General features: G+C 41.2%; 2 protein-coding genes across 5 annotated transcripts in view; both read left to right on the top strand.

Moving 5' to 3' along the window:
* Nucleotides 1–17996, top strand: part of znf462 (zinc finger protein 462) — a 76547-nt gene that overhangs the window by 30839 nt on the left and 27712 nt on the right. For both annotated transcript variants that reach the window (XM_074617244.1, XM_074617245.1), the window contains exons 2-4: nt 5650–5900; nt 8559–13792; nt 15811–15945. In XM_074617244.1, the coding sequence (XP_074473345.1) occupies nt 5690–5900; nt 8559–13792; nt 15811–15945 (5580 nt within the window). In that variant the 5' untranslated portion in view covers nt 5650–5689. The remainder of the gene's footprint in view (nt 1–5649; nt 5901–8558; nt 13793–15810; nt 15946–17996) is intronic.
* Nucleotides 1–17996, top strand: part of tmem38b (transmembrane protein 38B) — a 173134-nt gene that overhangs the window by 131413 nt on the left and 23725 nt on the right. The window contains exon 7 of one of the 3 annotated variants that reach the window (XM_074617333.1): nt 13822–13846. The exons of 1 other annotated variant lie outside the window; for it this stretch is intronic. The gene's annotated coding sequence lies outside the window, so the exon portion shown is untranslated. Of the gene's footprint in view, nt 1–2508; nt 2727–13821; nt 13847–17996 lie in introns of those variants that run through there. One more of the 3 variants, XM_074617329.1, reaches the window with a different exon arrangement.

Here is a 17996-nt window from a genome sequence, read left to right as displayed (position 1 = left end):
AACAGAGTTTATTTCCTATTAAATCACAACCTTACAACCTACTTTATCGACCTCCTTATTGACTTGGAATTATATCAGAAATATATAATAATTACAAATATCGAGCACTAACATTTAAAAAAAATGTTCTGGCCTACTGGCCTGGGTGAAACGCAACATCAGGCTGAATAAAATGAATGTGTTGTCTTTAAAGCGTTTAATGAAGAACACATAGTGTAGCTGTGTTAATGCCACTCTCACTCTAAAGCAGCTTCATAATGCTGCTGTTGTATGAATGTTACTTAATTAGGATGATTCCATCCCCATATTTTAAGAGACCTAAATCAAAGCAGTGATTGTTGATTATGATAGTGTTATAGAATGGTATTGATTATGATTTTATCATCCATTGATGAAACCTCCTCATCTTCTGGCATTTCAGAAACAATAAACGGAGAACTGATGCTTATAGATTGGATTTAGTTGGATTATAGACACAAACGAATCATGGCGTATTGTGATGTGGACTTTTTTCATTATTCGACAAAGGGTCATGTCCCCAGTGGGAACCATTAATCCTCTTTGAATACATGCAAAATATCTGTCTTTGCCTAATAGAATACACAAATGAATACTCGTTATAAAGAAATAGTATTGTAGAAATATGTCTCTCAGCTTTCAACAAAAAGTGTGTGTCCATCAGTGCGTTAGTATTTTCATACATTTACATTTCATTTCATTTAAATGGAAGTTGTCTTCCTTGTATGTCAGCATGTACGGAAGACGGAACCTGCCAAAAGTCCAAAATGAATGAATGACTCGATGAATAAATAAATACTCTATTAAATGTACCAAAAATAATAGAAAATAAATGTAGGCATTAATTGATTGATAAAAATGTGACTAAATTGTTCTGTAAATTGATATTTCTGTTTTAATTTGCTTCTTTATTTATTTATATTTGTATTAATTCCCGTATCCATCTACTTTTCTATTTCATTTTCCCTTTTATTTATTTAATTATTTAGTTTTATATATTTATTATATGTATTTATTTATTTTTGCATTTATTTAAAATGTATTTTTAATCTAATTTTAAATGTATTTATACATTATTAAATGTATGTATTTATTTATGCATTATTTTTCCTTTGCATTCCCCCCTATACCAAAAGGTCTATAACTTTGTCAGTGCACAAAGGAGTTTGGCACAAAAGAAAAACACTAAAAAGATGTTGCATGCTGCGGCATCTGTACAAACTGATCTGATGTGCAGTATACACACACTGTGTGTGTTTACGCTAGTGTGCACACAACTTTCCATGTGTTCACTTCATTGTTGTTTTAGTCTTGTATTTCAAGTTTTTCTCCAGCTGACATTGACTTGCAGGGATGGACAAAATAAAGAAAACACCTGCCATTATATCAAAGAGAGTAATGAGGAGAATGGCCACCTGTAGCAGCGCTGTTGAATCCTGCTCAGTTTAGCTCGGTTAGCCCGGTTAGTCAAGCTCAACGGACAATGATTTGTGTCAAACTGTATGCCAACATTGTTCAACTGAAGTCGGGTAGATCTGTGGATACACCTCAAACATTTAATTTGCGGCAACATCACCCAAATGTGGCGATTAGCGGAATGAGACAAAGACAGAGTGGACGGCGAGTCCATCTCCCCTCAGTCTTCATTCAGGGAGCCTCTCACTGCAGATTCAGACCGTTTATCTAAAAAAAAAAGTCATAGTATAGTATGTCGAAAAAATGAAAAAGGTCATAGCATAGTATGTCGGAAAAAAAAGTCGTAGTATAGTATGATGAAAAAAAAGTAAAACATGTCATAGTATGTTGAAAATAAGTCAGTGCAGTTTATCGAAAACAGTCATCGCTGCATATGCGACCACACTCGATCTAACACAACACAGACTTAAAGCCCTAGGATGGAGCACATTTGGACATTTGTGATATTTATTTTTCTTATTTTTTTTCTTATTACCAATATACCAGCGCTTGAATGCCTTAACTGCTACAGCAAGAATTATGAATAATTATGACTTATCGTGTTGGATGTTTACATTTTTAAAATACATTTAAAAAATATAGATTAATTATTATTATCTTTGTTTTCCCTGCTATACCGAAAACACACCGAACCGTGACCCCAAAACCGAGGTACAGCCTGAATTTTGTGTTTACCTTTCCACTCCAAGATTGGGGATATGATCACCTTAACAGGTGGAAACATGTATTGTACCACAGGGTGCACTTGGTCTTGTAAAATGGCCTCATATTGAAAGGCCATAATGCATCTATGGAGATCAATCAACAGACCCAATGAATCCCACTATAGTCATACCCATACCATTACAGATCCTCCATGTTAGTTGTGTCTTTGTGCACGGGCCTTGGATATGAATGGGAGCCTTGTTATAAATATCAGCTTTGTGAAACTTCATCGGGTTCTTGTGCACAGTGAGTCAGAGAGGCGCTGATTCAATTCCTGTCAAGCGTTCATTTCTTTAATTTTCTTTAAAGGTCTCATATTGTAACAAGTGAGATTTTCATTTCTTTTATATTATAAAGCAGGTTTAAGTGCTTTATAAATACTGTTAAACTATCAAAACGCTCAATATACGGAGAAACACGCACAGCCCGTATTCAGAAACTGAGCTTTTGAAACAAGCCGTTAAGATTTCTGTCCATTTGTGATGTCATAAATATACAATATTTAGACCATCACACAGTTTTAAACATAAACATTCTAAATGTGTCCCAGTTTATGTCCTGTTGCAGTGTATGTAAATAACATCAGCTGACAGAAAGTAAACATGAACCCAAACTGTTGCCTAGCAACGCAATTCCATTGCAATTCCGTTGAAATGCACTAAAACGGAGCGTTACCGACAGAGGGTAAATACAGGTATATTCAGGCAGACAGTATGAGGAAAGTAAAGGTTGTTTTTTTAACATTACAGCATGTAAACATGTTCTAGTAGAAAACACAAAATACAAGTATGTACCTGAAAATGAGCACGATATGGGATCTTTAAGCTACTTTAGGTTACCTTTTTGATCCTTGACACACTAAAACTTATAGTATAATTAGTAGTCATGCAGCAGTAATAGCGATTAAAGTACTTCACTAACAATATTATTACTTTACATTTAAAAGTAGAACTTGTGATGTTGGAGTAACTTTGTCTAAAACATCTTCAATATGTTATTGTCCTATTATATGTCCTATACCTATTGTCTTAAGCAAACTAGGGCTGTCAAAGTTGACGTAATAACGCACAAATGAGTTTTAACGCCACTAATTTCTTTAACTTCTTTAATTTCTTTGCGTTAACGCAACTTGTGATTTTTAGGTTGTAGTGGGCTCAAGGTTTTAAAGCTAGAGTGAAGATACTGGTATCATATGAAAGTAAAAAACCTAAGGAGTCCATCGGTACCAACCATGTCATACTAGCTTATCGCAAAGGCGGTTAAATAACGCTCCAAACTTATGCAAAATTTTGTTGAGGAAAAACTGGCTGGCCATTTTCAAAGGGGTGAAAATGGGTTCTATGGGTACCCACGAGTTTCCCCTTTACAGACACTTTATGATAATCACATGCAGTTTGGAACAAGTCATAGTCAAGTCAGCACACTGACACACTGACAGCTGTTGTTGCCTGTTGGGCTGCAGTTTGACATGTTATGATTTGAGCATATTGTTTTATGCTAAATGCAGTACCTGTGAGGGTTTCTGGACAATATCTGTCATTGTTTTGTGTTGTTAATTGATTTCCAGTAATAAATATATTCATACATTTGTATAAAGCAGCATATTTGCCCACTCCCATGTTGGTAAGAGTATTAAATACTTGACAAATCTCCCTTTAAGGTACATTTTGAACAGAAAAAATGTGCAATTAATTTGCGATTAATTACGATTAATTATCTTAATGGATTGACAGCCCTAAAGCAAACATAATGTGTTCACAGAAATCAGTAACTTTTCATGTGTGTTAATAAACATATTGATTAGGTTTTGATTTGAGGTTTTGATTTTTAGATTTTGATTTCAAGGTTGTAAAGTGTTCCTTTTAACTACCTATCTCAGAACCAGAGCAAGCTACAAACGCTATCTGTGATATTATTATATAGTTTTGCGAGACAAAATGAGAATTGATCAGAGAGCGATGATGAAAGAGCTGCGAAACGACGGCCACATCATCAACTTCCATTTCTCTGGCCAAGTCCAAAACCGCAGAGAAGCCCCAAAGACATAAAACCTTCATCTCTCCGTTTGATTCATTCAATCTTATTTCAGAGCGGTTGATACAATCTGATGGAATAGTCTGCTCTAAATACTGAGCTGTGGAGCTGCTCTCCAGCTGTTGCTTATCCCAAGGTAATAAAAACGGGACAAATCAGCCCATAATCCCTCCTCAGTCCCTCCATTGTTCTTAGAACGATGCTACGCTCAAGAATGGGACCTTCTTAGTATTCTGAATAACATCAGCATCTGCTCATCATTTCTCCTCTCTGTCATGTTTTGTCTATCAGAGTTTTTGGACAGTCGTTTTGGAGATGAAAGTAATCTTAATTTTTATATGAATTTGTGACTCATTATCTGCATGGTTTTGTCTTCATAATGAGACGACAGAAATTTGTTGCAGTTTTGCATAAATTAATAAACGTTTCGTCTATATTAAATTTTTTTAGAATATTATTTATTTAGTGATACATTTGATGCAGACTTGAAGGATCATAATGGTTTAGACTTTTTTATTAGAATTTCAGCTTTTATTTTATTATCTCATCACTTAATCGATTGACAGCCCTAGTCTTAATTCATCCTGTCACTAGGGATGCACCGGTACCACTTTTTTTCAGACCGAGTACAAGTACTTACATTTTGGGTTTGTGGCCCACGTCAAAGGCGCCAGGGGTCTGCGGCCCGTCTCACCCCCACCGTCGGAGAGGTGGAGCGTGAGGACCCGAAAGATGGTGACGACGGTTAACGTCGCGCTGTTAAAAGTGGTATCGGTGCTGTTGTATCGGAGCCATTTTGCAGGTACGAGTACATGAGCACAGTATCGGACCCAATACCCGATACTGGTATCGGTATCGGTGCATCCCTACCCTACCAGTCAAAAAACATGTTGCCCTCCAGTCCAGTTCGTGCAAATGCAGCTTGAAGAGATCTCTATAAAGCTATAGCAGATGAGACTCTGCTTTAGAAGTATATCTTTTGAACACACAATCATCATCATTTGAAAGCATTATATCTTTTGCTGGCTGTTGTCTTACTTGTTCTGTGGAAAGCAAGCGTCTTCCATCCTGCACTTGATTATTCTTTGTTCACAGCAGGGATTGCCATTGGTAATCATACTAGATCATCACCGAGCTCATTTTTATGGAAGGGGCATGTTCACTACACTGAATATTGAAGCGTTACAGAATAATATTATTCCTGCTTTGTAATAGCTCTGTACATACGAGTCTTTGTGCAACAGTAAATACACGTTAACGTGCGCTGTAAATGGCTCCCTATGAATAATTGAACACGATTCTCATAAATGACTTTTATTTTCTATCACACCCACTTAATTAGACATGTGTTATAGCTGTGTACTCATTGGAAAAATGCTGCATGTCCTCATGTTTCTTTTTTTTCTCTCTTTGCAGGTTTCCCTGATTTTCCAGGGAGTGCTCCCTCTTTTCAGTGATGGAGGTATTGCAGTGTGACGGCTGTGACTTCCGTGCCGAGTCATATGACGACTTGAAGACCCACATTCAGGAAGTGCACACCGCTTTCCTGCAGCCTGCAGATGCAGACGAGTCTGACTCTCTGAAAGGCGAGGATGAAGACGAGGAGGAGGAGGAGGAATGTGAGGACAAGGAGGGCAAGGATTATACGCCTCCTAAAGCTGGAATGAGTATGTCCACCACATTGAATCAATGTTACAGTTTCATTTGTGGAGGATTAGGAAAGGCTTCTTTTTTTTGCTTCAAATAACTTCATAGTAGGATGATTTTATATTTTATTTAGGAAGCACAAAATGTATGAGTCGTTGCTGGTTTTATTATGGAGTGAAATTAGTCTCCAAATGGTCACAAATGTGCGTGAGGTGATCTACGAATGAAAAATAAGATTTACAAATGTGTACAACAATTTGTGCATAATTTTGGGTTCTCACAAATGCGTTCCAATCTGCACACAAATACAAATTAATTTGAACAAATGCACAGATTACAACTTGAATAGATATTATTATATTTTACGTGCAGATTTTTAGCCTCAACTTCACATTTTTGCCTTTGAAAAGCTTCCTGGGTGCGTACGGATCGCTTGATACTAGGGACGTCCATAATTAACCGCTTAACCGTTAACCGACATTAAGCATTTTAACCGATTAACGCTATCGGTTAAAACGGTTAAAAGAAATGTTAATAATTAACTCAAAAGCTGAGCGGCTCAGAGGAGCGGCTCGTCTCTTTAAGGAGAAAAGCTGGTCCACCTTAACAGCCCACCTTAAGAGGCGGAGCCGGAGCTGCAGGATACAGGAAGTTGGCTCCGGTCTCTGGCTCGCTTGAGCGGAGCGGAGGAGTTGTAGTTTAGTAGCATTTATTCACCGACAAATAAACTGTACACACACTGCTACACCTACGATCACAGCTAGAACGCCACCAAAAACCTCACACTCACCGCCAACACACACACACGGTCTGTTGGAAACTCGCTAAAGTTACGTAGACTGTGTGTGGCGGCGAGCACGAAGCCTCCGGCAATGCTAGAGCTGCTAATGTAGCACAAACACACACACTGTTGGTCACTCGCTAAAGTTCCACCGGACAGACACACAGCTGACAACCTGCTAAACTAAACTAAATGTGCGGTGGAGACTTTTACTGGGAAAGTGACTGCATGTCCGCGACACTACACGCAGCATCGTAGCTGCTAAGTTAACGCTCCCGGACGGTGAACTGGGGACTCCCGTCAATGAATATCTGTTGTGCTGCTGCAGCTGGTACACCGCTACATGCGAAGCACAAATCTTGTCAGTTATAATAATTGGTTAACGAGGGTCGGTTATAATAAAAAAAATTTAAATGAGCATCCCTACTTGATACGCACAGATCAGGTTTAGGGATGCACCGGTACCGGATCGAATATCGGGCCGATATTGACTCAAATAGCTGGATTGGGTATCGGTGACATTGGAGCCCATCTACTAAATTCAATTCTATGTTTATATACTACATATATTATATACGGGAATTTTAATTCCTGTTTAAGTTTTGACCTATTGTTGCTGCATTGAAAAGGTTTACATTTGAATTGTAATTCCTGATCATTTTGAAGATTTTTTTACCAAATTGCCAGTGTACAGGTTATTATAATAAATAACAATTCAGTAAATGTATATCTATGTATTTATTTGTTACGAAAGCAATATTTAAGTCAAACTTGATTGTTGCCTTACACATAAAAGAATGATCCCAGTCACTTCCACACAGTGAGGCATACAGATTATTAATTAAACAATTTTTTTTTCTTTCTCAGGAACGCCCTGATCACAGTTACACATTCACACCTGGAAGTTGCGCAGTACAACCACAGTCTGATCTTCTGGCTACTGAGCTGGACCGGTTGGGGTTAAGTGCCTTGCTCAATGGTACATCAGTGGTGGTAATGAGGGAGTTCCCCACCCAAATTTATCCTGCCAGTTCGGGGGATTGAACCACGACTCTCCGGTCTCTAACCTTTAGGCCACCACTGACACTGGTGTCGGATCAGAATTCGGTATCAGTCGATACCCGAAGTCCAAGTATCGTTATAGGGACTGAAAAAGTTGGACCGGTGCATCTCTAATCAGGTTATATTTGCGTGTGGAGCTTTGAGACGGTCTCCAGCTCAAACAGTGGTGGTATGTATTTGCCGAGTTGCTGTTTTCCCAGCAGAAGAACACATCCACCACCTATCAGTAGCTTATTTAAACCATATATTTACATTTATAGGCTACTGTATTGAGTATATGGTCGTAAATGTATGTGTTTTAATCGAGGGAGTGACTTTGAAATTACACACAATTTCACCAAAAGCCCCAGATGTTCCAGTTTTTCAGCAGCACTTGAACGCAGCAGGCATTTGTGGATCTGTTTGAGCTGGAGACGGGAAAATAGTCTCACGCAAATGTAACCTGTTCCATGCGTATTGGGCAATCCGAGCGTCAACAGGAAGCCTTTCAAAAGTGAAATGATCAGATCTGTGAAGTTGAAGCTAAAAATCTGTTCGTAAAAATATAAATATTTATACAGGTTGTGATGTGGGCTGTGTTCAAATTGATTGGTATTTATGTGTTGATTGGAACACAAATTTGGGAGTACCCAAAATGATGCACAAATCGTTCACACATACACATTTGTAAATCTTATTTTTCAGTTGTGGGTCATGTATTACACATTTGTGACCATTTTGAGACTAATTTCACTATATGTTATCGACTGAAACAACAGAAAGTTTAAATAATAGCAAAATGTTACTCATTTACTATTTCTAGCAGACATCTCACGTACTTTCTCATCTTTTTTAGGCCCCAACTCTACTGACAACTCCAACCAAACACCACAAAAGCAGACGGCTGAAACCCACCTGCAGTTTTACCAGTGCAAGTTCTGTGTCCGTTACTTCAGATCCAAGTCATTCTTAAGAAACCACACCAAAAAAGTGCATAACGTTGTAGAGGACGATTCCGATGCGAGCATCTCCTCGCAGACAGCCGAGCAGCCCAGCTACACTGTTATAATGCGCAATGACCATTCGAAAGTGTATATCTGTCAGTATTGCACATACAAGTCTCCACGCAAAGCAAGGATAATGAAACACCAACTAATGTACCACAACAAGGTTCCCTCGGAGAGCACCGGAGAACCTTCCGAATACGCCGAGACCGGAGAGGAGTCGGACTCAGCCAGCAGACTAGTGAAGGGAACATTTGCCTGTGAATGGTGTGACTATCAGACCGACCAGAAGGACAGCTGGACTGATCACGTGGTGAAAGAACACAGCGACAAGGTCAAGATAGTTTCCGGCATTGCGGAGCTGGAAGGAGAGGCGAGTGCGAGCTCACCCAAACCGGATTCTCCCTCCGCTTCCCGAAGCCCGACTAGATCAACGATGAGTCTCGCTGACGTTCAAGGAAACGAAGAGCTGGTAGGAAAACCAGCAGAAAATACGTTGGAGAAGTCCGTCCCAGAGATCCCATCCTTTCAATACGCGCAGATTAGTGCAGTAACACCCAACAGCACAGGTTCCTCCATTTTGTCCAAGAGGTTCACTTCTTCTGACATCTCCCAGAGTGCCGTTGAGATGGATGGCAACTTACTCAACGAGGAAGACTCTAGGAGCAGCTTAGAGGATGACGATGAAGAAGAGTTGGGCGATATAGACGATCCCAGCTACACTGGGACCCTGTCAGCAGATGCGAAGCTGCTTTTAACTGATGAGGACAATAAATTACTGGAGACTAAAGGAATCCCATTTAGAAAGTACATGAACCGTTTCCAGTGCCCCTTCTGCTCCTTCCTCACCATTCACAGGCGAAGCATCTCCCGCCACATTGAAAACATTCACCTCTCCGGTAAAACCACCGTGTATAAATGTGACGAATGCCCGTTTATTTGCACTAGCCCTCTTAAATTAGGCACGCACAAACAGAGCCACATATCCTCAGATTTAGACACCATGGACCTAACAAGTGATAGTCCAGATCCTCACAATGACAGTGCCGCAGAGCCAGTTAACGGGGGTAATGTAAGTTCCAAAGTCAACGGGAAGAAGATAACCAGCACAGCAAACGACCAGCCGAACCCTCATCGCTGCACGCTCTGCAGCTTCTCTACCACCACTCTAAAAGGTCTGAGGGTTCACCAGCAGCATAAGCATTCCTACTGTGATGACCTAGATCCCACTGTCTTTGAAAGCCAGCTGACCGACCAGCCGGACTCTGAAGTGGACGCTTCTCCGATCTTTCTACAAAAAACCCAGACCTCCATTTTAGGACTTGCCACCAAAAAGCCCTTAATAACAGGGAAAAGAGCCAGGAAGTCCATCAATGACTTGCCTCTGGATTTGTCCTCGGTTAAGAAGAGAACTAGAATCGATGAAATTGCCAGTAACCTTCAAAGTAAGATAAACCAAAGCCAACAGGACATGATCATAAACCTAGATGACATGGATGATGAAGATGCAGGAGAAAATCACGCCGGCGCTGATAAAGAGGGTAGAAACCATGACAATAAAAACCCCGTCTTCGCTTATAACACGCAACAGCTTCACGCAAGAGATTCGATGAGCTCCAACGAGGGAGGCAGAATAGGGAAAAGAAAAAGCAACCCCAAGTCGAAACCTAGAAACATTCCTATATCGCTGACTCTCTCGGATGATAGCGAAAACATCTCTGCTGACCCCAGTGACGGTGCTATCCAAGAGAACGCTGAATATTCAGAGGAAGCAGGAATTGCGCGTTTCTACTGTAAACACTGTGATTACCACAACAAGTCGGCTCGTAGCGTCAGCACCCATTACCAGAGGATGCACCCGTACATTAAGTTCAGCTTTAAGTACATCCTGGACCCCGAGGACCAGAGCGCGGTCTTCCGCTGCTTAGAGTGCTACATCGAATACACAAATTACAACGATCTGCACCAACACTACATGGATCACCACCCCGAAGCAAGCAACGTGCTCAACTTCAACCAACCAAATCTGGTATACATGTGCCGCTTTTGTTCGTACACGAGTCCCAACGTCAGAAGCCTGATGCCCCATTACCAAAGAATGCACCCCACAGTGAAAATCAACAACGCCATGATCTTCTCTAGCTACATAGTGGAGCAGTCCCACAAAACGGGCGAATCGCAAACCCTGAGGGAAATATTAAACTCTGGCCCCAAGAATTTGAACTCACCCTCGTCGACCCCCAGGTCCTCCTCCAGCCCGACGCCGAAAACAGTCCCCAAGACCCCCGAAGCCAGTGCTGAGACAGACCCTCTCAAAGAATCTATTGGCGGCAATGTTGTTGTCTATGATTGTGATGTGTGTTCTTTCGCCAGCCCCAACATGCACTCCGTTTTGGTCCACTATCAGAAGAAACACCCGGAGCAAAAGGCGTCTTATTTCCGTATACAGAAAACCATGAAGGTCATCTCGGTGGATCAGTCACAGCCTGTTGCAAACTCCTCATATAACCTCAACATGGCTACGTCTCCGAAACAATCAAGCGCGGCGCTGTATGGATCAGATGAAGAAATGTACTACTGTAAACATTGCGTGTACAGCAACAGATCTGTTGTTGGCGTGTTGGTCCACTATCAAAAGAGACACCCAGAAGTAAAAGTGACAGCAAAATATATCAAACATGGCGCCCCCACCCCCGGTTTGATGAAATTAATGGATGAATTGCAAATTGCCGCTCCCAAGCAGTTTATGAAGCAGTTTCAGAACAACGGTCACGATGGATCTAACAACACGAGCCCTAAACCGGGAAGTGGTGAGAAAGGTGAGGACGAGCTGTTCTTTTGTCAGCACTGTGATTATGGCAACCGCACTGTAAAAGGAGTGCTTATTCATTACCAGAAGAAGCACAAGGATACCAAGGCCAACGCTGACCTTGTACGTCGTCACACCGCGGTTGTCCGGAGTCAGCGCGAGCGTGCACAGATGGTCCAGTCGAGCAGCGTCTCTTCTGCCTCGATCCCGGCCCCTCCGGACCCCGAAAACACTACACCTCTGCGCTCCCTGAAGTGCAGACACTGTTCCTACACGTCCCCCTACGTCTATGCCCTGAAGAAGCATCTGAAGAAAGAGCACCCCACTGTGAAAGCCACAGCCATGACCATTTTACACTGGGCTTACCAAGATGGCATTCTGGAGGCTGGCTACCACTGTGAGTGGTGCATTTACTCCCACGCCGAACCCCAAGGCCTGCTGCTCCATTACCAAAGACGCCACCCTGAGCACAATGTCGATTACACATACATGGCCAGCAAGCTATGGGCTGGTCCGGAGACCACCCAGCAAGGGGGCAATGCGGAAACTAAACATTACAAATGCAGAGACTGTGCCTTTGAGGCTTGTACAATATGGGACATCACTAGTCACTATCAGGCAGTCCACCCTTGGGTCATTAAAGGGGACGAATCTGTGCTTTTGGATATCATCAAAGGAAATGGCTCAGTTGAAAAGATCCACCAGCAGGTTGCCAAAGAACATGTGTCTTTCAATTGCCAGTCTGTTGAAGATGATGGAGCGCTGGTCATTGTCAGCACACCTCAAGAAATCAATCCACATCCTCCCCACCCACGTCTTTCCATCTCTAACAATACTTATCAGTGCACTGTATGTCTGTCAGAGTACAACAGTCTCCATGGCCTCCTCACTCACTATGGAAAGAAGCACCCGGGCATGAAAGTAAAAGCTGCCGATTTTGCGCAGGAGGCCGACATCAACCCCAGTTCTGTCTATAAATGTCGCCACTGTCCGTATGTAAACTCCCGAATCCACGGCGTCCTAACTCACTATCAGAAGAGACACCCGTTAGTGAAAGTCACCGCGGAAGACTTTGCAGATGATATAGAGCAAATACCCGACCCAAACGAAGGAGACGACAAGTGCAAAACTCAAAGGCAAGGCTATGGCGCATACAGATGCAAACTGTGCCCGTACACGCACGGCACTCTGGAGAAACTCAAAATCCATTATGAGAAATATCACAATCAGTCGGCCTCTGAAATGTTTTCTCCCTCTCTGACATATTTCTCAACCGATAAAGACACAGAGCCAGTAGCCGAATGCAGCGCTGGTAATATATCAAGCGCAGCAAAAGTCCAGCAGGTCAGTGAATTGGACCTTGCCCTCTCCCAGTTACCCATCAATAAGACAGAGAAGCATGCTATATTCAAGTGTCAGCTCTGCAAATACTTCTGCTCCACCCGGAAAGGCATCGCTCGCCACTACCGTATCAAGCACAACAACGTCCGTGCTCAGCCAGAGGGTAAAAACAACGTCTTCAAATGTGCTCTGTGTCCGTACACAAACCCTATACGCAAAGGTCTGGCAGCACACTACCAGAAGCGGCATGATATAGATGCCTATTATACCCATTGTCTGGCTGCTTCCAAGACAATGACCGAAAAGCCCGAAAAAGTGATTGCACAGCCACCATCAGAAGGGGACAATTCAGAGATGAGCGAAGACTTGCGTTTGGCCGTGGAGAGACGAAAGTGTTCCCTTTGCGCCTTCCAGGCCTTCAGCAGGAAGAGCATCGTCTCGCACTACATTAAACGCCACCCAGGTGTCTTCCCCAAGAAGCAGCACGCTAGCAAGCTCGGTCGCTACTTTACCGTTATCTATGCCAAAGAACCAGAGAAGACTGCTGTCAGTGCGATGGCAGAGGACGACAAGGAAGCGCTGGAGGTTCAGCTTGAACCGGAGCGGGACGGAGAGGTCGAATGGCTGCCATTCAAGTGTCTAAAATGCTTCCAGTTGTCCTTCAGCACAGGCCAGCTGCTCTCTATGCACTACAACGACCACCACAGCAACGACCTGAAGAGGGACTTTGAGGTATCGCCCCATCCTGGGGACGAGGACTCTGAGTTGTACAATTGTTCTCACTGTGAGCTGAAGTTCCTGGCTCTCCCGATTCTGGCCAAACATCTGTTGAACCACAACGAGGAGTTTCAGAAGCGGGCCATGAGGCAGGAGAGGAGGAGGCAGCTGCTCAGCAAACAGAAAACAGTGGAACCAGCCGAGATCAAAACTGAGAAGGTGAGCGGAGATACGAGTCTCCCTTAAAGGTCCCATATTGTAAAAAGTGAGATTTTCATGTCTTTTATATTATAAAGCAGGTTCAAGTGCTATATAAATTACTGTTAAACGATCAAAACGCTCAATATACGGAGAAATACACGCAGCCCGTATTCAGAAATTGTGCGTTTGAAACAAGCCGTTAGGATTTCTGTCCATTTGTGATGTCACAAATACACAATTATGTAGATCCTCACACAGTTTTAAACATAAACGTTCTAAATGTGTCCCAGTTTATTTCCTGTTGCACTGGATGTCAATAACATCAGCTGACAGGAAGCAAACATGGACCCAAACTGATGCCTAGCAACGCAATTCTGTTGCAATTCACTAAAACGGAGCGTTTCAGATAGAGGGTAAATACAGGTATATTCAGGCAGACAGTATGAGGAAATAATTTACCATTAGTATCTGACAGCATTAGGGGTGTCGTGATACACCGGTATTGACTATAACCATGATATTTAAAAAATGAAATATTGATATCATGTTAATAATACACATATGATAATATTGTGTGAATAATCCAGCGCCTCATAAATAATTTTATATATACATTTATGGTTACAGACTGTAATCTCCATACACTCTATTTTGAATTATTTCGGCCACGATAATCGTTTAGTGAAAATCTAAATTCGTGACAGCCCTAGATAGCATACAATAACTCTTCTGATGCTGTAAGCTGGTACTGTCTATCATACTACAGCGGCTCTTTAACTCCCCAGAGGCATAGACTTCCATGGTTTTGGAAAACAGCTCATAGAGACATCATGTATCACTGAGAGGATTGTTAATTTATCATAGCATCACTTTATGAACCCAAAACCATCACAGTTGTACACAAAGTAGTCATATTCTGCCAAACCGAATTAAAGAGATAATTATGTATTTCAAATTCCCCCTTCACTGTCACCAGGAATATATAACAGTGATAATGATGTGTGATTAGTTAGTTTCATAACAAGTTCATTAAAATACCATTGATCTCATTTAATGAGGGCTGCAACTAACAATTACTTTCATTGTTGATTTATCTGTTGATTATTTTCTTGACTGATCGATTAGTTGATAGGTCTATAAAATGCCAGAAAATGTCGATCAGTGTATCCCAAAGTCCAAGACAATGTCCTCAAATGTCTTTTTTTGTCCACAACTCAGAGATATTCAGTTTAGTGTCATAGAGGAGGAAAGAAACCAGAAAGTATTCACATTTAAGAAGCTGGAATCAGAGAATTTTGACTTTTTTCTTAGAAAATCACTCAAACCAATTAATCAATTATCAAAATAGTTGACAACTAATCCATTAAAGGTCCCATATAGTGCTCATTTTCAGGTTCATACTTATATACCATATTATTTTGTGTTTCTTATAGATCATGTTTACATGCTGTATTGTTCAAAAAACACATTATTTTCCCCATACTGTCTGCCTGAATATACCCAACAATAAATAAACTGGGACACATTTAGAATGTTTATGTCTAAAACCGTGTAATGGTCTAAATATTGTATATTTGTGACATCACAAATGGACAGAAATCCTAACGGCTTGTTTCAAAAGCACAATTTCTTTATACGGGCTGTGTGTGTTTCTCGGTATATTGAGCGTTTTGATAGTTTAACAGTATTTATATATCACTTAAACCTGCTTTATAATATAAAAGACATGAAAATCTCACTTTTTACAATATGGGACCTTTAAATCGTTACAGCTCTACAGTTAATGTGTATTTGAGAACAGTGGCTGCCTCTAACTTCACGGAGAATAGAAAAATGAATAGTAGTATCTTCTGACTGTGGCAAAATACATCGGTTGGTTTAGATTATACACCATTATTATCCTTTAAAGGTTGAATAATATCCTTTAAAAATATACATCTTCATCCCAAATGCATTTTTAAAAGATGTCAAACAGAAAGAAAACAAAAAACTGTGAATAAAACTGGTTGTTTTTGTCACTCTTTTTCTGTGAACAGGAAAGTCCTGTAAATAACACTCCCGTAGGATTCAGGTGTAACTTCTGCATAGAGATGCACCCCACCCTCCGAGCCATCTGCAACCACCTTAGGAAGCACGTCCAGTACGGAGAGGTCAAAGAGGGACATGTCAAGGTAAATATAGAGTTGGATTTATTTTGAAATGTATTTCATGCCATTATAGTGTTTGTCTTATTTAACTGGGGTTACCATTAAGTCGGAAATGTTTTCTTCTTAACTACACACATCAATGTTAAAACTAGGGCTGTCAAAGTTAATGCGATAATAGTGTGGTAACGCAAATTTGTTTCAACGCCACTAATTTCATTAACGTAACTTCCGATTTTTAGGATATAGCAAGCTCAGTTTTAAAGATAAAGTGAAGATAGCCTTATATGAAACTAGAATTCCGAAGGAGTCCATCGGTCGTGAATACGACATGAGGGGGCGTTCATATGGGCCCGACTCGTAAACACGGTAAACACGACCCCATTTGTAGGCACCATAACTCTCGGCAAGAAAACCAATAAGCGTATTTCCCAAGATGTCAACCAATCGTGCAGCTACTACTTCAGAGATCAAGCAAATGTATAGTATGTAGGGAGGTCCATAATTAACCGTTTAACCATTAACCGACGTTAAGCATTTTAACCGATTAACGCTTTCGCTTAAAACAGTTCAAAGAAATGTTAATAATTAACTCAATGCAGAGCATTTTGGCAAATTTTTCTTGGGCGCTACCCACATAATCAGCTGTGCTGCTCATCCCACAAATGCATGATCCTTACAAGTTGGACATCATTGTGAAGGTAAATAAACAGGCTTTCCAACCATGTAAAATACAATGACCATTAGCATTGGAACAACAGAGAAATAATCCACCAAACACAAGTTTCCGACCTTTTTTTCCCCAGTTTATTTTACTTTAGCAATACTTTAAACTTTGGCAGTCCCTGGTGTTTCTGTCTCGTTAACTAACTCCTCATCCTCCGAGCTCTGCAGTGATCCGTTTTACTGGACTTTGGTTCTGTTTCCTATTTTGTTTATTACTGACGGTGGCTTCTGGGTAGACAGTCTGTTAGCGTCCCCCAGAGAAAACAAGCAACGCTGTCCCATTGCAGTGGAGAGGGAAGTGTGGAGGGGGGGTTTGGGTTAGTGTAGGGCAGAGTTGTGAGCCATAACTTTTAGGGCAGCGGCGGGCAACCATTCGAACATTAGTATTCCACTGATGCTGCCAGTGAGGGGAACAGGCCTAAAGGATCCAACGCCTCGGCCTGGTTCTTCCGTCAGACACTCAGTCTGTCTTTTATGTATTTAAGATGTACAGTATTCACTTTGGCAACTGAGGCCTACTACAAAAAATTTTTGTTTGACCCGTAGGTATATTCAGTATATGGGATAGCATTTAAAGCTAATGGCACATGCCAGGGTTATGGGTGAACTGCACGTTTTATGGCCCTACAACATCTCTAACAGATGGAATTTACTGTATGTTTTACACATTGCAGAAAGTAAAAAATAATTTTTATAGTATCATGAATACGGTTTCCAACTCTAGAACTGCAATGATTTCTGATACAGTTGGATGAAGAACAGGCTGACAGTGCAGTCAGGGCAGACTGGATGGCAAGGTTGGGCCTGTGGATGCCACATCTTATTTATGGCTGCATGAAGTGCAGGGTCAGGTCCTTCCACAGAAAGAATGAGCTTCCTCGAGGCAATAAAAAAGTCACGGTGATTGTCTGTCTGCTTGTGACGACTACAGAAACCAGCCAGCACTCCGGCAGATGAAGGAAGAGGAAATGGATGCTGGAGTTTTATGTTTTGCAGTTGTTGTTGGTAGATGTGCAAATGTGCGTCTGTTTTAGCTCTTTATCTGTTTTGTTGTCTGACTAGTTTTGTATTCTTTTCTGGGTGATTTAGCATCAGCAGCAGCTAGTAATACTGGTTGTTAATCATAGGACAAGATGCATTTTGGGATTGACTTTGTTAAGATGAATTTGATTGCACTTATTCTTATTCTTCGAGTGATACAGTTGAGATATATATATAAAGAAAGATGGAGGCGAGTTGGGAATGATATGTAATAAAGCTCCTGGGCAGATTCAAAGAGGTTGGACTCAAATTTTCACGTCACATTCCTTTTGGATAGTGCAATCAACTCAATATCAACTAAGTATGGCGTG

Source organism: Sebastes fasciatus, chromosome 19, assembly GCF_043250625.1.
Source record: "Sebastes fasciatus isolate fSebFas1 chromosome 19, fSebFas1.pri, whole genome shotgun sequence".
Classification (NCBI taxonomy): Eukaryota; Metazoa; Chordata; class Actinopteri; order Perciformes; family Sebastidae; genus Sebastes; species Sebastes fasciatus.
This window is presented reverse-complemented; position numbering and strand designations above follow the sequence as displayed.